Genomic DNA, 20,841 nt, shown 5'->3' on the forward strand with positions numbered 1-20,841 from the left:
TCCATTGAATGGATATACCACATTTTATTTGTCCTTTCTTCGATTGATGAACATTTGGATTCTTTCCACCTGTTGGCTATTGTGAATAGTGCTGCTGAGAACATTGATGTACAGGTTTTTGTTTGAATACCTATTTTTAGTTCTTTTGGATATATACCGAGGAGTGGAATTGTTGGGTCATATGGTAACTCTATATTTTAACTTTTTAACTTTTTGAGCAGCTACACCACCTTACATCCCCACCAGCAGTATATGAGAGTTCCAGTATTTCCACATTCTCTCCAGCAGTTATCAAAAGCTTTTTTGGATGACCAGGGAATAGTCTACTTGGGAAAATGAATACCCTATTTGGTGTTTTTACTTCCATGTGTTCTCTCCCAATCTTTGTAGCTCTGCCCTCCCTTAAATTGTGTGTCCTGCTTTCGGTTGCATTTCCATAACCAGTCATAGCTTGGGTAGCATTCAGTTGTTTTGTGCCAGCTGAACGGCATTTATACAGGAAAGGACATAACCTCGGGGGGTCATACCTATCTGCAAGGTTTGCGGTGTAAAAACTTCCCTGTATTTCCCTGCAGCTTGGTCAGAATTGATATGTGACATTTCATCAAATTATTGGATTATTATTTTTAAAGAACGAGTCACATTTAAAGGTTTTTAATTTTCCAGTTAGTAGTTGGCTACAAGTAGGAAAAATTCTTTGAGTCTCTTGATAGTTTACCAAAGCTAGTAGTCTTATAGTTCCTGTCTCCAACTGTGGTTCCTTCCTGAATGTATTACTTAACAATACGGAGTGACCAGAGTAAAAAAATTCTCCTGAGAATGATTACCTCAAAGACTAAAATGGAGTAGAAATAAATCTATATGTTTAAGTGTGGGGTCCACAAGGGCATTTTTATTTGGTGCTTAAAATGTGTGGAGCGCATAGAAAACAATGGCTGGTATACTGTGGATGAAAGAATTAAAGGAATGCTGCACTTTCAGCATTTTAATTTATTTCCTGTAGAAGACAGAAACTGCAGTTTTTATTTGACATTCTGCTAGTTTCCTGGAAGGGCTCAATGAAGTTACTATTGTCAGCATTTTCTTCACTGTGATTAATACTAGTGAAGGTAGAGGATGTTTTGGAACTTTTAAAGGAAGTTATGCTGAGTGATATCCTTGGGGTAGGAAGTTAACCACATCTTCAAGCACCTAAAAATACCTGTATTGGGTAACATCCAAGTATCAGCAGGACTCGAAAATTGTTGACCTCTTAACTCTGTAGCAGTAACACTTAAGTCTTTATCAAGATACAAGATTCATTTACAGAAAAGGTAACTGAAATAGGATTATACATAGAGCACAGCACAGAATTGCCTTGTCTGAAATACAGTAGCTGTATATGGTTCCTTTACATTCTAACTATTCAGATGAAACAAGGAGGAAGGAACTGGAAAGTGTAAAGCCAAGCACTAATTGTGAAACATAATCCTTAATAATGCTGTCATAAACACAAATTTTAATGTATTTTGATTTCAGCTGATTCAGCTGGTAAATGAGTTCTGTTCTGAGTCTACTGGTCATTCATTAGGAAGCATACTTACCGGGTGTGCTTATAAATAAGCCTGTTTCCAATGAGTGTTCCTATCTGATCAAATGTAATAAGCACTGGTTGAAATTAGTAGGCTCAAAGCAAACTTATTACTCCTTGAATAATGTGATATTTGTAGGCACAGACACAATTGTGATTGATTGCTGAGACAGACGTGCTGATGGAGAGTATCATCTTTAGCCAGTCAGAGAACTGGGCATTGAAAAAGTAGTCTGGTTTTCCTTGGTTGCATTGTCATATGCCAGAATTTTCTACCCTTTTTATTTTATTTTATTATTTTAATTTTTTAACTTTTGGCTGCACAGTGTAGCCTGCGGGATCCTGGTTCCCCGACCATGGATCGAACCCGCACCCCCTGCAGTGGAAGCTTGGAGTCCCAACCACTGGACCGCCAGGGAAGTCCGTCTACCCTTTTTAATACATGTATACTATTGGATTAAATATATATATATATATAGAGAGAGAGAGAGTCCATTTGGTTCCTTTAACAATATTTTCATAGTTTGATCACTAATGTATTCTACTAAGATAATGACTCACCATCAGTGGGTTTCCTGATTTCTTGATATAAGAAGGCTTTGCTAGCTGTCTTTAGTAACAAGAATTTTGAAAAAAGCAAGTTGGCCTTCCCTGGATTTGACTATGTAGTGTTAGTAGCATGACATCAGAGCCAATCTGTTTTAGAATAGTTTGTCACGATACCATAGTCCCAGAGCTAAATAACTGTAAAAGGATAGAAATCCCTAAAATAGAGTGCTTATGTGCCCCCACAGTGTTCTAGGTGCTTGCTGTATGTTAAATCACTTAAACCTTTTATGCAGCACCTAGGCATGCCTTGCTCCCCCTCAAACAGGGATGGACACTTTCTCTTTTCTGTTTGCCACATGTACAACTAAATCAAGTGCAGTTTCAAAACCAAGACAAGAAAAAACAAAGCTTAAAGCGTTAAAAACTGATGAGCATGTAACTTAGATTTCTGAATCTAATATTGCTGAAGTTAAAAAAAATTTTTTTTACCATATTTCTTTAATTTTAATACAATCTCTTTCACAGTTAACATTGTTGAAATTGGGGATTCATCTTACAGTTGTATACTCTTTCCCCAAAAGCTTTATGATATTGATGAGCATCTTAGAAACTGAGGCAGTGGTAGTTTCTCAAGCGCAGAGATGGGCCTTTCTTTTCTCATGTTCTCTGAAGGAATTACATCTTATTATTATCTGCACCTTCTCAGTCCTTCTCAGTCCCTTATAACTTGGGCCTTAGCTATTTGGATGTTTAGTGATTTCTTGAAAGAGGCACCGAGACTGAGGTTGGCTCTTCCTTGGGCTCTTACTTGTGCTACCATTAAACTTTATAGATTTTTTTTCCCCAAAGCCTCCTGCAGATATCTGGACTTTGAAACCTGAAAATTCTAGTTTTCCCGCTTCTCCTTGTCAGAAATCCTTATATAAGATGAAAGTGTTTCTTTGCCAACTATCCTTTATATTTTGCCAGAGTTTAATGTAAAAGAAGTTCTCCCTTTCTCCTTGTCGGATTCCCAAGAAAAACTTCTGAAAACAGTGGTCTCCAGTAGAACTGTGCAATGATGGAAATGTTCTGTATTCTGTGCCTTCCAATACAGTAGTCACATGTGGTAGTTGAGTACTTGAAATGAGATTGATGTGAATGAGGAACTGAATTTTAAATTTTATTTACTGAACAAAATTAAATAGCTGCATGTGACCAGTGGCTGCCATACTGGACAGTGTAGCAAACCTCTCAGTTCTGATAGGGCAGACATTATACAGCTCCTTTACAGAGCATAAACTCTTGCTCTGGAATTATGTCACTCTTTGAATGGTTTGATTTTCATCTTTACCTTTTGAAGTTGTATTCTTCCTTCCTGCCCTATAGGTAGATTGCCTAATAAAAGTCTAATCCCTACAATTACAATTTAATTTTCAAGTTCTGTAACCTATAAGAGCAGAGATTCATCCCTTTTTTAAAACTTCAAAAAATAATAAATTTGCAAGTTTTCATAATACTGGGAAGAGCATATACCCAATCATCTAGATTTTTAATAATATTTTGCTGTATTTGCTTTCTTGTTTTAATTAAACATTTTTTTTAAAATTCAGGCTATTATGACATTTTATAAATATTCCAGCATGCATCTTTAGAAGATAAGGACACTTTCTTACAGTCACGATATCATTATAGCATCCTAATAGTTAACAGTTCCTCAGTACCTAAAAACCAGCCCGAATTCAGATTGACCCCAAATGTTACTTGGTTTGTTTAAAGCAGGATCCAAGCAAGATCTACATGTTGCTTTCAGTTACGACTCTTAAGTTTCTTGTAAGAAACATTTTATTCATACAGAGTTCGAGATTTATGGAAAAGTTTGAAGAATGGTACAAAGATTCTTTGTACACTTTACCCAGATGTGTCAGTTCTTATAATTTTTTACATTTGATTTATCCTCTTTAGCCTCTCTACGTACATTTTTTACTGAACTGTTTGAAAGTAGTTTGCTGATGTGATGTCGCCTTGCCACTGCATACTTTAGTGTGTATTTAATAAGAATAACAAAATGGTCTTCTGTAGCCATACTGCAGAAATCGAGGTGAAGAAATTGACTTTAACAGAATACTGTTATCTCGGGCTTTATTCAGATTTCATCAGTTGTTCCAATAATGTTCTTTATATCAAAAGAAAATTCAGGATCATGAATTGCATTGAGTTGTCCTGTTTCTTTAGTTGTCTTTAGTCTGGAACTCTATTTGTATTTCAAGACATAGATATTTTTAAAGAGTACAGATCACTTATTTTGTGGCATGTTCCTCAATTTGTGTTTATCTGATAGGTCGTATACTTTTGGCAGGAATACTACAGGAGTGATGTGTTCTTTGTAATGCATCTCACTGGGAAGCATATGCTGTCACTTTGACCCATTGCTAGTTACATTAACTTTTATCATTTGGTGAAGGTTATGTATAACAGGTTTCTTCACTATAAATCTCTTTTTCCCTTTGTAATAAGTATCTTGTGGGGAGACATTTTGAGACTTTGTAAATATCTGTTACTCCTCAAAATTTCATCCATTAATTTAATATCCATTGATGATCGTTGCCCAAATCAATTATTGTGTTGACTGCAAAATACTGACTTTTAAAGAATTCCATTGGTCTTTCACTATTTTTTTTTTTTAAATTAGGGTATAGTTGCTTTACAGTGTTGTGTTAGTTTCTGCTGTCTTTCACCATTTTTAAGTTAGCTTTCTTCTCTAAGAAACAACTTTTCCTTTTATATTTATATTATTTATATTAGTGTGGACTCCTGGGTTTCATAAATCTCTTTTAATCTATAATTGTCCTGAAAAGTAATTAGCAGTATACATAGAGTAAAGGAATGTTGTCCTTCTGTGTAAGAATATTTAGGCCTCCAGAATTTTAGGCATATTGAAAAGAAGAGATGGGAGAGGCTTTCATTCTTTAAGAAAGTTCTTTTATTTGAGGAGCTTAAGGTTTAGTTGGATAAATGGATCTGAAATTGTGGGGCATGGGCAGATTAGGAAAAGTTGGGAAATTCTGGTTTTGGAAAGGTATAGTAGAGGGGAGAGAAAGAGGCAGAGTATGTGTCTCTGAACCAGGTAGTTTCAACTATTCTGCACACTAAGGGGAGAAATGCTGAGCCTGCTTTCCATTTCACCTTCTATTTCTTAGCCTTGAGCTCTTTACAGTAAAGAATTTTTTATGATACTGACCTTATGCCTATTGTTTGCATTAGCTTTCCCCGCTTGCTCCCTAAACAAAGGTGTAGGAGACATATTTGCCAAGTTTGTTAGAAAGCCTTAGCAATACTGTTCCATGGTGCCCCTAAAAATAAGAATTGAAATAAAATAGGGTTACTTAGCATGAATATGTTACATGATTCCATGTTATGTGATTTTGAAGATTCTGATCTCTACCTAACTGTATTTTTTAAATAAATTTTTAAAAGTCTTTATTGAATTTGTTACAATATTGCTTCTTTTTTTAATATAAATTTATTTATTTTATTTTATTTATTTTATTTTTGGCTGCGTTGGGTCTTCGTTGCTGCACGCAGGCTTTCTCTAGTTGCGGCGAGCGGGGGCTACTCTTTGTTGCGGTGCGCGGGCTTCTCATTTTGGTGGCTTCTCTTGTTGGGAGCACTGGCTCAAGGCACGCGGGCTTCAGTAGTTGTGGCTCTTGGGCTCTAGAGTGCATGCAGGCTTAGTAGTTGTGGTGCACGGGCTTAGTTGCTCCGCGACATGTGGGATCTTCCCGGACCAGGGCTCGAACTCATGTCTCCTGCATTGGCAGGTGGATTCTTAACCACTGCGCCACCAGGGAAGCCCCTGCTTCTGTTTTATGCTTTGGTTTTTTTGGCTGTGAGGCATGTGGGACCTTAGCTCCCCGACCAGGGATTGAACCTGCATGCCCTGCATTGGGAGGTGAAGTCTTAACTACTGGACTGCCAGGGACTGAATTTAGTTAGGCAAATTAAAGAGCAGAATTGGAAATTTTAAAGAGTAACTTCCTTTTCTTGAAAGAAAAAACAAATAAAAATTCAGTGTCTAATAAGTTAAGCACCCAGAGACCAGTAATCTTTTATCAGTAATCAAAAGAAATTCACACCCAGAATTTCAGCCAACTTCTAGGACAGCTGTATTAAGCAGATAAAATGCAAATACAAAAAAAGCTAACCTTGAGCTGGCCTAAGTACTGATGTGTTATATGTACTAATAGTATCTATTGAAGTTTTACTATGTGTAAGGCACTGTTCTGAAAGCACTTCACATTAAATCCTCACAATTGTGTGATATGTACTATCATCTCACATGTTTCAGGTGAGAAAATGGATATACAGAGATAATTGATTCGCCCATGATTATTTATGTGGCAAAACTAGGGCTAAACCCAGACATTTTGGCTCTTATGAGGAATCCACAGAACGAATTCTGGATAGCACTTGTAGTTTATAATCAGAGTTATACATTTGTACAGTAATTGTCTGCTTGAATGAAGAACCCTCTGTGTTCTCTAGATTATGGGGAATCTGAAATACTATTTTTCACTTCAAAACTAAGAATGCAGTGTCTCACTTTTTTCTCTTGGCATGTTAATCCAAATTGGGGTGAGGAGGGGAGGAGAGGGAAAAGGAATCATTTTTGTATCGTTTGTAAAATGTAATTCCAGGGTACTCCAGAGTTTTGGGTGTGCTGATTAACAGTAAATCTATTAATATTTACAGTCAGCCCTCCCCTCCATATCTGTGGTTTCCCGTCCATATGAAGGACTTTCCAGCATCTGTGGATTTTTGGTGTCTGCGAGGGGTCCTGAAATCAATCCCCAGTGGATACTGAGGGATGGGCAACTGTACTTATTTTTTGGAATCTGAACTAGACTTAGGTGTCAAGTCCTACAGTATTGCCTCTTACAGACCAGTGTCCAAAATCTAGCCTGGAAACTAAACGAATTACACAGTTTGGGTGGCTTTCTTTAAAGGGGGAGCAGTTGATAGTTTTTGTGCCTTTGTGCATGTGCCATTAATTTTTTTTAAAAGGGAGAATGGAAATACATACTTTCATCTGTGCGTAGGATAATCTAAGATGGAAAAGTATCTCATTGCTGGGGGGAGAGAGGTATTACTGGAAACATGGAGTGGGTGACTTTTCATAGTGTATATACCCTTTTGTATAGTATGAATTATTTGCCATGTACGTGTAATAACTATTCAGAAAAAGTAATCCCTTTTCTTGGGCCTAAGTTTATTGACTCCATATTCTTATTTTATAACAGCAAAATAAAAGTTATTTGAAGTTAAAAAAAAAAAACCACTTTATTATAGAAACTTCCAAGTATATCTCAAAATAGAATATCCCCATCTTCAACAGTAGCAACACTTTGCCAATTGAGAGGATAAAAAATATGGCCAGAATTCTGATATTGTTGTATATTCTCTGTAAATAGCTGCAAGTTTGGAGATGCTTAAACGGTCTCTGAATTTATTAGTGGTTTCTTCCACAGTCTGTAATTCAGTTTCTGTGGTAGATAGCTCACACACCATCAGACCTTTATGATTGACTAGAATATTTTATGGCTAGTATATGCTGTTTTGAAAATGAAATCTGTTTAAAAACATTACGGTGTTTTTTGGGTTTTTTTGTCTGCGCTGAGTGGCTTGCGGGATCCTAGTTCCCTAACCAGGGATCAAACCCGGGCCTCCAGCAGTGGAAGTATGGAGTCCTAACCTCTGGACCACCTGGGAATTCCCTATGTTGTATTTTAAAGTTTTAATCTGTATGAATATTGCGAGACACAGTTATCTAGTATGGTAACCCTTTTATATGATCCTATTTTAAGAGTGCATCTAACCCAGAATTGTGATTAATGATGGTGACCTGTCCTGTGACTGTTTTGGGATGTTTCCCTTTTGAATATATCCTAGGAAAATATGGGAAGAATTGGTGAGCGTTCTGGGCATTCTCACTGAAAAGTATCACCAGTAAGGAAAAATTCCTACTGACGTTATTTGAAGAGAAGGGAACAAATGTAACTTTCTGTTAACTGATAGGAATAGGTCACTTGAAGTTCTGTCACTTATCCTAACAACTGGGATAGGCTTTTTAGGAAGGGAAGTTTCCTATTTAGTTGTATAAATAGGCATTACTTAAGTATGCTCCGTAAAATGTTTAAATATGTGGATTGGTGAGAATTTGCCATCTACCTCTTGTTTAATTTTGTTTTTTAAATAAAGGGTGTATGTTTGTTTCACATGGAGTACACTCTTGATAGAGAAGATGAAAAATATATATGCATAGCTTTCTTGGTAGAATGTGTTTAATGAGAAAAGAATATAAGGATTACATAAATTGTGAGGAGTACAGGAACCCCACCCCCTTTGAACCAGTTCTTTGCCTTTTCTGCAAATAAAACAGCTCTGAGGCTGAAGGTCAGTGCTAAATTTTGACACGTGCGTTTCTTGCTGCATTTATCTGGAGATCTACCTGGGAATAGGAAACACATATTTCTTGACTTACCTTTTTTCCTCCTCTTTACTGCCTTTTCTAATAGTGTTTTCTTCTCTTACAGTTGTCTTGTACCTGCCTCTTATGTGGAGGGGTCAAAAGGAATCTATTCGAATCATTTATGGGTTCAATTAGTAGTGTTTGTGGTTTGCATCCTTGTTTTACTTTTAATTTTACTGTTTGACTAACACTATTTTTACTTTCTCAGACACTGTAGGATTTAAGCTGTGACAGTTGGGGCTCAAAATTGCCTTAGGTGAATGCTTGGTAGTGACTTAGAAGCATAGAATTCTTATTTTACAGAGTAGTCTAGAAGATAACTTGTTGCTTTTACGTATATAGTTCTGGGAGCTCTAGGATCTACTGGAATATTTTTTTAATTATTGGAAAGGTAACTATCAATTAAGCTTAAGAGTCAGAGGACTGGTCTACTCAGAAAAACGAATGTATCCACTTCCCTTGAAATTAGACGAACAATTTGGTTTGTGCAAGGCTTCCTTTAAGCCCACACACAGTGTCTTCATATATTGTTGAGGACCACGTATATTTATCTTCCTGCATTAGTTCTTTAACTAAAAGTCACTAAAAGTTAAAGTTAGGAAGAAATGAAAATTGATAATTCATAAAGTTGTGTTGTAACCAAACTCATGTATAAGTTACATATCTCACAGCTTGTGTATTTGCCTTGCACTGCAGCATATACTTGAGCTTGTACAACTAGTTCATCTTCTACTTTATTACCATGTTTGTGTTAATAGTTAGACAATTGCTTGTCTCCTTGCCCTGGTATTCAGTGACTAAGTTACTGTAACTATACTTCATAATTGGTTGTGCCTGCAGTCATTGAGGTATAAGAGGGAAGTGAAAGTAAAATGTAGTCTCTTAATCTTATGTTGTATCTTTTTGAGATCCTGGTCTGGTTATAGTTAAGCACTATTGGCAGAAGAGTTTGACAAAAGAATTTAAGTTAAATATATTTAATTTGGCTCAGCCGGTCCACAAGAGAGTAGTGACAGTGATGGTCTCTGGGAAGGGAAATTGGCTATCTGGGGAACAAAGGCAGGAGGAAGACTTGATTTTTTTTTTTTTCTTCCTGTGCTTTAAAATTTTTGTTTGATTTTTTTCTATGTGAATTTGTTATCTATTGGAGGAAAGGAAAAAAACAAACAAAAAAACCCTAGGCTGGTCAAAGCTAAGAAAGCCTTCAGATAGCCTTTGAGTGGTACTTAGTCTATTATACTACATTTAGTCACTCAGAGAAATGACCCACTCTGGTAGAAGTCTTCTTTTAACAAGTGCCTTTTGTTCTTACACACTTAACTAGTTTTCAAAGACCTGCCATCTTTAGATCCTATATATTTGCTTAGCAAATACTTTAATAGCTTCTGAGTACACAAAGCAAATCTGATTCCATTATTTTCCTTGTTAAAATCCTTAAGTAGCTTCCTTTACCTATAGAATAAATTCAGGATTCTTACTGGGGTACATTTAGCTTATCAGTCTAGCCCTTGCTTGTGTTTATAACCTTAATTCTCTACTCCGAAAGCCTTTCATGGTCTATGTTCCCAGTGTTACAAAAGTACTTACAGTTCCCTTAGCAGACCACACTTTTCTATCTCTCTAGGCCTTAGCATTTGTTCTTCCTTCTGTTGAGCATTCACGTTCATTCCCTTGCCTGTAGGCCTCCTTTGACTGGATCTCTCTTTCGTATCTTTGTTTTGGCACATTTTGCAAAGTATTGTTTGTCTGCTCTGGCTAATCCAAGTTCCTTTAGACCAAGAACCCTGTGAAATTTTTAAATCTCTCATTTTATGCTGTAATTTAATTTTCAGATTCCTGAAGTCCAATGCATATGAACAAGTAATTTACTAATTGCTAAAGGGGATTAGAGAGGACAGATGCAATAATAGTTCAAAGATCTTAAACCAAGAAACATGGATTACCTCAGGTCCCTTGACCCATAAAGGCTAGCTCTCAGATGTAGCTATTTCCTTTATCTTTATATCTATTTATTCTGCCTCTTAATTGTAACCGGAGGGTTATACATCTCAAGTTACAACTACAAGGTTATAACAAAACAATCGAATGCCATATTTGTTGGAAGAGAGAAGGTCCATTATAGTAATTGCCTCACTTGAATCAATGGAGTTGTCACTGTTGACCTTGAAGCAATAATGGTTAAGTGAGGATTTGTAATGATAACAATACATGAATATCAAGCCTTTCTAATTCGCTTTGTAATATGATTTACTAATATTTTTTGGTTTTTTTCCCTCAGCTCCAGAACCTGGGTATAAACCCAGCAAACATCGGCTTCAGTACCCTGACTATGGAGTCAGACAAATTCATCTGCATTAGAGAGAAAGTAGGGGAGCAGGCCCAGGTGGTAATTATTGATATGAATGACCCAAGTAATCCAATTCGAAGACCAATTTCAGCAGACAGCGCCATCATGAATCCAGCCAGCAAAGTAATTGCACTAAAAGGTATAAAAAGATTGTGGTTTTTTTTTTTTTTTCTTAAAACTCTTTTCTATGTATAATTTATTCAAATACAATAATTAGGATCTATTTTTTTAGTATATTGATTAATTTTGGTTAAATAGATCTGCGAAGTTAAAGCTGTTACTGTATTTGATTTTTAACTACTTTCATGACTTTTATTTGGCATATTTCTGTGAGATGTCTTACTTTCTACTCATAAGATCTACTTGGAAAATTTTAAGTTTTAGATTAAATGAATTTAAATTTTATACCTACAGTGTGATAAGATTGTACTGAAAACATAACTCCATATACAGAAGACATAAGAAATTAGTGATTCATATTCTGGAATAAAATATACTTTACTAATATTAGCACCTAAACATTGCAGAAGTTTGTTGTGATGATAAACTTGCTCTTCATGCTGTGCCTTTTTTATGCTTCAGGCTTGTGTTTCATTTAGATTATCAAGTTCTAAAAATGGCTTGAATTTACACTCATTTTTAAAAGTGTGTGTGTGTGTATAGGTGGGTATTAAATTTTTGGAATCAACGGTGTTAGAGTTTATTCAGACTAACTTTTTAATTGTCACAACAGGGAACTGTACAGCCTGTCAATCTAAACAGAGTTCAAGGGAACCTCATACCCTCTGGGAGTCTATGTTAATTTTTTTCCTTTGAACTATGTAGACTGAGTGTAATTCACCATTTAAAACAGGTTTTTAGGAGGGCTAGGTAACAAACTGGCTGAATCTGAAAGGCACATTTAATTGCCTATTTTTTGCTTTGTCGTTTTTCTTCTTGGTTGTAGGAGGAAGAGTTCAGATTCCTAGTAATTTCTTGATGAATTTGTGGGTGACTTGTTAGAGGTGCTGAAGTATTTAAATAGACCTTTAAATACATTTTTTTCCCACATGATTTATACTTTGTATTTAGTAGTAACTCTGGTTGGAGATCAGATTGGTTGGCTGAGGGTTGGGGGGCAAGCATATTCAAACAAGTCTCCATTACATATCCAAGATAGGAGTTGATCTCATCTCAAGGAAAGATGGTCCAGCTTTTACCTGGGATACTTGTTTTGTGGCAGTGATCTATTATTTGCTTCCATTAAACAATACATATTATACTTGAAGGTATTAAGCTCCCTTCAGCCTCCTTAAAGAATTTAAATTCAACTGCTTAGCAGCTCTCACACCTCTATAAAAAGGCCATCGTTTTAATTTTCTCAAAATTCTTTGCTATTTTTAATGTTACTGTAATTTTATCACATTTCTTAATGCTTTCTTATGTGTGCAGATGGTGAGTTATCTTAAATTAGATTGTATTAGTTACTGTCCTGTTCTATAAAAAGAATAAATTGAAAAGATTTGTGCCTGTATGTCTACATTACAGAGTTAAGCTGTCATCCCTTGCCCTCCTCCCGAAACCACCCCGCCAACCCCTTTCATGTAAAGAGTAAAACGTGTAATTAACTAGGGGTTGGGGAAGACAGCAAAGGAAAGTCCGTCATTCCCAAATACTGCTTCCCTCTGAATCCAGTTTCAAATCCCTTGGTTTCTTTTTATAAACAGGACTATAACTCTCACAATTGTTCAAGTCTGGTTGTGGTTTACATATTGTGTGGGATGGGAATAACACTCTTCATTTTATGGAAGAAGTTTTTACCCATGTAGTAATTAGGAAGGGTCGTGGTACAAAGCTATATGTTTTGTGTCCCGTCCCATCCCTCTCTCCACCCCCACTCCCACCCCCATACTATCTTATAATTTTTGTTCTTCAGGAGCCAGATTCTCTGTGGCTCAGTAATGGAGTTTTCCTTAGTTTCTAAGGACTAATCTGAATTAGATAGCCTAGTGTCAGCCGTGGGCTTTTGACCTCTAGTAATTTAAACCAAATCACTTTTCGGACTGTGATGGATTTCAAATTATAAGTACAAGCCTTTGCATCTGACTCAGTGAACTGTTAACATTCAAGGCAAATTTCATCCTTCTTTTACTAAATGCTATCTTAATTGGATGAAGCTTGAATTTTGTTCTTATCTCTAGTATATTAACATCTGAAACTGTCCTCCTTTGTCTCCCTCTCCTTTCTCCAGCACCCCTACCTTCCCTTTGTATCTTAAACCAACTAAACGTAGCATGCACTTCTCTTACGTGCTAGTGGTACAAGATAGAGTTGAAGTAGATCCTCTTCCAAAAAGAAGTTTCCACGAGATTTAGTTGAATGGGGCGGCAGGGGCGGGGGGGCGGGGATGACTGCCTTTTAAAAAGTAGACATTTTCCCCATGTGCTTGAATCAGATTTGCTTTGTTCTGTGTACCTACCACTAACTCAGTTTATGGGTAAGCATTCTTAATTAAGCATGAAGATTACAACTTGTTTTCCATTGTTAAGTGAGCTGTTCTTTAGACTCATTTTTAGTTGAGATTTAGAATTCTTTGGAAGTCATACTGTCTGTTTAAAATGTCTTGATTAGAGGTGATAGAGTTTTTGCTTCACAGTTAGGTGTAGACTGCTCAGTTTCAGCTGTCTCTTCAATGGTTGCTAGTCTGTCAGTGTGACTTCTGTATTTGGTTATTAGTCTCATGATAGAACCATTTTGTTTGGAAGTTACAGATTTTGCTGCAGAGTCTAGTCTAGCTAGATATTAATTTATCCTGAACTTTGCTTTCTTAGTGATTCATAATTCTTATTTTGTTTTTAGCTGGGAAAACTCTTCAGATATTTAACATTGAAATGAAAAGTAAAATGAAGGCCCATACCATGACCGATGATGTCACCTTCTGGAAATGGATCTCTTTGAATACGGTTGCTCTTGTTACGGATAATGCAGTTTATCATTGGAGTATGGAAGGAGAGTCTCAGCCAGTGAAAATGTTTGATCGCCATTCTAGCCTTGCAGGGTGCCAGATTATCAATTATCGTACTGATGCAAAGCAAAAGTGGTTACTTCTGACTGGCATATCTGCACAGGTAACATTTTTCTAGTTCTTAATAAAGAAAAGGTTTAGAGAATTAATGGGCTCAGAATGCAGTTTATTTTGAAATTAGGTTATCTTTGCAAATCTGATTTATTTTGGAAGACTGGTTTTTTTCCTTCCTTTTTTTTTTTTTTTTTTTGTTTTTAGGAAATAGAGGTTGCTGGCTTAATGCCTTTATACTAACATACAGTTCAGAGTACTCTTACCAAGGTGTTTTTAGGTCTTATTTGCAGGTTGAGTAGATAATGAGTTCCTGTATGACTGATTTGGAATTTATTGTGGATATTTACTGCAGAAGATGAGTACTCTTATATCTTTCTTTTTTAAAAGATAGTGTAAAGAGATGGTTGTATATGAGGCACATTTTAAACATTCATGTTACGCTTTAATAAGAGAGTGTTTGCAGCTAAATTTTAAATTGAGAGGTATCAAATCTACATTGAGAGACTAACAAGGAATTGTAAATCCTTGTAAAGATGATAAAGCATTCTAGTTATTTCAGTAGTTGTTGAATCTGGGAGTTACTGGGTCCCCAAACTTTACTCTGCTTGATCTCTTGTAGCAAAATCGTGTGGTAGGAGCTATGCAGTTATATTCTGTAGATAGGAAAGTGTCTCAGCCCATTGAAGGACATGCGGCTAGCTTCGCACAGTTTAAGATGGAAGGAAATGCAGAAGAGTCGACGTTATTTTGTTTTGCAGTACGGGGTCAAGCCGGAGGGAAGGTAAGTTTTGCCTTTGGAAATTATTTTAGTGAGAACTTATCTTTTTTGTCTTTCTGTTACTAATTAATTTGTTACCTAATTTCAAAATAGTCTTCTCCCTTTCTTGCTAATTTGTTTTTAACAATCAGATTTGTGGTGACTTAATTTGTTTAAATTCTGTTTCTAGTGACACTTGTCTAAAATGAATGTTCTTTAACAACTTATTTGTATCAGCTTTTTATAGTAAGACTATTTTCACTGCCTTTACCAAAGGCCTTAATTTGATGTTTTTCAACTTTACCATGCATAAGAATCACTAGGGTGGCTAAAATGTACATTTGTGTGCCTTCCATCTAGAGAGTCTGATTCAGTAAGTGGAGCTCATAATGTGCATTTTAAATGCTCTAGGTGACTAGATGGAACGTGGACCACAATTTCAGTACCATTGCCTTAAATCAGAGCTTCTCAACGCTGGCTATACATTGAAATCACCTGGACAAATTGAAGTACTTTGTAGGGTTCTTAGTTACAGACAACAGAAACAGGGTGTGGTTGATCAGAGCATAAAAAATTGAATGAAAGGATAGTGGATAGTTTTCAATAGCTAGGAAGGTTAAGAACCAAGCTTGGAAAATTAGGAGGAATAAGGGAGAATGGGCAGCAGCCAAAAGTCCTGACACAGAACTCTGCAGGCCTGCTGCTGCTATGATTGCACCACAGTTAGCACTGCTGCCCCTGGAAACTCAGTTTGACTGCTTTTCTCATTGCCATAGCAGAATCTCTGAAGTCTTAATATTTTTCCATGCTAAGTAGTTTTTAAAAATCAAGATAGAGATTGCCTAAAATATGGTAATCGATAACCTTTAAGCTGGATGGCTAGTCATCCTAATTAAGGATGAGACCACCCTAATAACTTTCATGTGGTTATATATCTTGGAAACGGAATTATTTATTGGTTTAGTCCATTCCTGACATGACTAAGCAAAATATATAATACTCTTTCATTGACATTATTTGCTTTCTCTTGCCTCGCTCACTGATGTGAAGCATCGGACATTTTAAATCAGAATGTTCTCATCCAAATTTGTGAGGTGCATGTGATGAGAGCGACAGCTCAGCTTAAGTGCATACTTATCTGTGTTTAGAGTAGGTGTGGGCAGGGAAGAATTTAACAACTTAAGTTAGATTTCTATTTGGAAAAACTAAATTATAATCAAAAGCCCTTTTGTGGGTATTGTTTTACCATTCTTAATTTAAAGCAGATTGAGGTGTGATTGAGCTATTCAACCGACTTTTTAAAATTTTTGTCTTGAAATAATACATATTATTCATAGGAAGCTGCAAAGACAGTACAGAGAGATCCCATGCCCTTTACCTAGTTTACCCCAAAGGTTATATAGCGATGTAGTACAGTAGATAAACCAGAAGTTGGCATTGGTTCAATTGTATAATTGTGTCATTTTATCATGAATAGATTCAAGATACATACTATTCCATCACCACAAAGATTTCCCTCTTGCTACCCCTTTATAGTCACAACCACTTACCTCTCCCTCACCATCTTTAACCCCTGAAAATCACTAATTTACTCTCCATTACTAGAATTTTGTCTCTTCAAGAATGCTGTGTAAATAGAATCATATAGTATGTGATCTTCTGAGAGTGCCCTTTTTTTGTGTGTTCCCACTGGGCATTGTGTCCGTGAACGTTCATTTTATTACTGAGGAGTTCCATGGTATGGTTGTACCATATAGTTTAATGTTCACCTATCATAGGACATTTTGGTTGTTTTTAGTTTGGGGCTACAAATAAAGCTGCTATGATCCTTTTAGCATTTGATCATAAGTTTTATTTTCTTTTGAACAGTTACATATCATTGAAGTTGGCACACCACCTACAGGGAACCAACCCTTTCCAAAGAAGGCAGTGGATGTTTTCTTTCCTCCAGAAGCACAAAATGACTTTCCTGTTGCAATGCAGGTACTTTAAGCAAAACAGATGAACTTAAAATCTCTCCTCTTAACACAATTAATTCAAAAACTACAACTGATAGTCAGTATAATTTAAGTGGTGCCTTTACTCAAAAATAGTTTGTTAGTGAAACTTTGTAAAGTAATACTCTTTCTTTGATGTAATATATAAATTGGGTTATCCCAGGTTGTTCAAAATGATGTTTTTCTCTTTTATCTTATATAATTTATTAATATTCTTGTGTTTTATGTAAGAACTTGGGATATCCCATATTTGAATTTGCTGTAAAAATGAGGAAGCCATAAATACTAGCTTTTAATTTTTCATATAAGCCTCTTGTCAAAGTTCTAGAATTTCACCATCTCTAAAATGGAATTGGACTAAATTTTCTGTTTATAGATTCATTATTTTACTGAAGTGTTGATTTTCTTTATACAGATCAGTGAAAAGCATGACGTAGTATTCTTGATTACTAAGTATGGTTATATCCACCTGTATGATCTTGAGACTGGTACCTGCATCTACATGAATAGAATCAGTGGAGAAACAATCTTTGTCACTGCACCTCATGAAGCCACAGCTGGAATAATTGGAGTAAACAGAAAGGGACAAGTAAGGAAACCTTGAAAATTAAATTAAGTGATAAAATAAAATAGCACTTATTAGTGTTAGCTTTTTTCAAAAAGTAAAGGGTAACTTTGGATGTCAGAAAATAATATATACCTAAAAATGCAGAAGCATATGATAACAGTCTCTCTTTAACACTGTCTCAGAGAGAGAAACTATTTGGCATACAGTATAGCCACCTAGGATTGTGTGTGTGTCTCTGTTATCAAGAGAAGTAACTCTTCATGCAAAGAAACTAATAGGGTCACATTTGATAGACGGTACTTTTTCTTTTGGCTGCACCTCACGGCTTGTGGGATCTTAGGTACCTGTCCAGGGATTGAAGCCGGACCCCAGCAGTGAAAGCGCCGAGTCCTAACCACTAGACCAACAGGGAATTCCCAGATTGTATACTTTTTATAGGGGTTTTCTTCCTATGATCTCTCTAAGACAAATTATCAACTACAAAGAAAAGAATTCTTTTTACATCTTTTTCCCTACCTCTTTAATTATTATTAAATGTTTAATGTTGGAAGGTGATATGTTACAGTAGCTATGATATGTTCAGTGGGGGTATTTGAAAAGTTATCCAATTAGGGAGTATATTAGCTGTTCTGACTTTGTCACATTTGACATACCTCCTCATACCACCTAACACAAGTGATCCTTTTTCTGTGTTTTAGTGTTTTAATGTAATTTAAAATATTATACCAGGAGGTATCTTTTTCCCTAAAAAAAAAATGGTTAAACTTTCAAAAACAGTACTGTTACTGGCCTTGCCTTTTACTAGTTTTCCTCCAAGTTAGTATTTTTCCTAGATGGTAAGCAAAAGAAGTAGATAGGTTTTTTCTCCTTTATTCTATTAATATCCAGAAAATGGTATGTATATGAAGAGAGAAATACTTTATAGAGAAAGAGAGTCTTTCCCTATTTACCCATCCCCTCCCTCAATTCCACACCTGCTTAGGTGCTTCTGCTCTGTGTCCCTAGATCTTAGGTAGCCCTCTTCATGGCACTCACCACAATGAATTACGGTTGTTTCAGTCACTATTCTCCCTTAGGAAAGGGGCTCTTCTTTGTTTAATTGTATTTCTACACCAGTCAGTGTCTGGCACAAAAGCTACTTTAAAAATTTAGTAGCGTTCATTTATTCAGTTGCATGTGTCTCTCTTGGAAAAATCAAGAATGAATGGGTCTTTTGGTGAACTAGGTTAGTGATAATTTTATAATGATAAATTTGTTAAGCCAGAGACTACTGTTTTTTAGGGTTTTTTTGGAGACTATTATTTGAACTAAAGTATCTTGCATAATTTTACCATATGTATTTAATATTCATAACTTTAATTCTGGGAACTTATTGATTGTTTTCCTCCCCTTCCCCCCACAAATTTTCTGTGCCAGCTGCTTTGAATAAGAAGATGAATGTTTACAGTAACCTTTAGGCTTCAAGGCTTTACTCTTTTGATCAGAGCCAACTATAGCTGGACCTATGCCCTGAAGGAATGAGTGTGTGGTTTCTGTTGGTTGAAAAATCAAAAGTGATCAAGATGAGATTGTTGCGAATATCTAGCTTACATTCTGAACTTGATAGAACTGAGTACTTTAGAAGGTACAGGAACCTTCTTTGTCCCCTGTAGATCTTAAGTACTGGTTTCTAAAAATCTGCTGGTACAGTCTAAAAATAGGATAAAGATGAAACTATGGTTTGGTGTTTGGGGAAGACTACAGAAAGTATAGTTAGAAGCGGGTTTGTTCATCTCCCTTATTTTTCCCAGGAGGTAAGTATTAAATTAAAGATGGGTGGAATGCAAATGACTATAAAGAAAGTAATTCTTCCTTTTTTTAAAAGGTGTGTCTTAATATGGAGTAGAGTGACACGTTGCAGATATAGGATGGCCTAAGCTTTTGGCGATGGGGGTCAGATCTGTAGAAATGAAAGAATTTCGGAGGTTAAAATTTTTTCACTTTCCTCAAAAGGAATAATAGAACGGGCAAATAGATATTACCTATCTGTTTTGTTATTGAGTTCTCATTTCTTTAACAAATATTAAGCATTTACTTCGTGCTAAACACTGCCTGGTGCTAATAATACAAGTAAACAAAGATAAGTCCCTTTCCTCATGTGGAATAGTGACTGAGAAACACTTAGATGAGAAATAATAGTACGAGAACTGCTGTTGGGGGTAATATAAGTAGTTTACTGGGATGTATACCAGCTCTGGTGTTGGGGAGAGGAATGGATGCATAGTGAAGGGCTCCCTTTCTCTTTGGCAACTGACAGGAATTCAGCTTTTAAGCAGTGTTCTGTGACTTATTAGGACTGAAGGTAGGTAATTGTTCTTTAAAAAGAAGCAATTAGAAGTTCCTCTTCACTGGTGCCACACTTATTAAGCACCTACTGTATACCTTGTGGTATATAAGGTGCCTGAGGATTCAGTGGTCCTCCCCTTATTGAGTACATAATCTGGACTCTGGGAATGTAAATGTAATTAAAATTACTGAAAAATACTAGAGTTAGAAAGAATGTACCTTAAACTTCTTCCAGGTGAACTCATACCATGTTAAGAATGAATGAATGGTAGCAAAGCAGTTAGAGTTTGAACAGTATGAAGTGGGGAGTTATTTATATTATAAGATGGCCATATTTTAGGAACCCGCAAATAGCTTAGTACCCTTTAGTCTTCTCTTTTCTGCCCTCTTTTTTTTCTTTTTTTTTTTAATGGCAATAAGAAAGCAGCTGTCACAGTTTTATTACCTTTGTGACTCAGTAGTCATCAGCTCTAAATGGATTTGGTGTCACTGATACTCACATGAACACATTGCAGCTATTCATTAGATCTTAAATTGCAGGTTCTCTCAGTATGTGTGGAAGAAGAAAACATAATTCCTTATATCACCAATGTCCTACAAAATCCTGATTTGGCCCTGAGAATGGCTGTACGTAACAACTTGGCTGGCGCTGAAGAACTCTTTGCCAGGAAATTTAATGCTCTTTTTGCCCAGGGAAATTACTCAGAGGCAGCAAAGGTGGCTGCTAATGCACCAAAGGTAAATAGTTATGAAAGTGAAGTTGCCATGATTGGATTAATGCTAATATGCTCTATTTCTAATACTGTTAGAACTGGAACCAGCTTTCCACAGAGAAACTAATCTTTTTTAGGATATGTTTTCCAGTAGAATGAGTTACTTGTCAGTACCTCTAGATTTAATTACTTTTCTGTGCTCTAGATTTGGTTAGCTTTTTAAAACTCAGGATGTCAGAATGATATATAGATCTAACAAGCTCTGATTTACATAGATGTAATACTGTTTAGTTACTCAGTTGTTATACTGTTTGATCTTATCTGTGATAGCTACTGATTTTATTTCTAAGAGTTGAAGATTAAACAGATCCTGTTCAATTTATGGTAGGAAGAGTTGTCTGAAATTGAGCTGAATTTATCCTCATCACCTTTGTATTATGTTGAACTGA

At 36.0% G+C, this 20,841-nt stretch overlaps 1 protein-coding gene across 4 annotated transcripts in view; it reads left to right on the forward strand.

Annotated features, from left to right (window-relative positions):
• Nucleotides 1–20,841, forward strand: part of CLTC (clathrin heavy chain) — a 65,186-nt gene that overhangs the window by 8,438 nt on the left and 35,907 nt on the right. For all 4 annotated transcript variants that reach the window (XM_068529838.1, XM_068529836.1, XM_068529837.1 and 1 more), the window contains exons 2-7: nucleotides 10,906–11,113; nucleotides 13,813–14,081; nucleotides 14,652–14,813; nucleotides 16,659–16,772; nucleotides 17,202–17,375; nucleotides 20,220–20,417. In XM_068529838.1, the coding sequence (XP_068385939.1) occupies nucleotides 10,906–11,113; nucleotides 13,813–14,081; nucleotides 14,652–14,813; nucleotides 16,659–16,772; nucleotides 17,202–17,375; nucleotides 20,220–20,417 (1,125 nt within the window). The remainder of the gene's footprint in view (nucleotides 1–10,905; nucleotides 11,114–13,812; nucleotides 14,082–14,651; nucleotides 14,814–16,658; nucleotides 16,773–17,201; nucleotides 17,376–20,219; nucleotides 20,418–20,841) is intronic.

This window comes from Eschrichtius robustus, chromosome 20 (assembly GCF_028021215.1).
Source record: "Eschrichtius robustus isolate mEscRob2 chromosome 20, mEscRob2.pri, whole genome shotgun sequence".
Lineage (NCBI taxonomy): Eukaryota > Metazoa > Chordata > Mammalia > Artiodactyla > Eschrichtiidae > Eschrichtius > Eschrichtius robustus.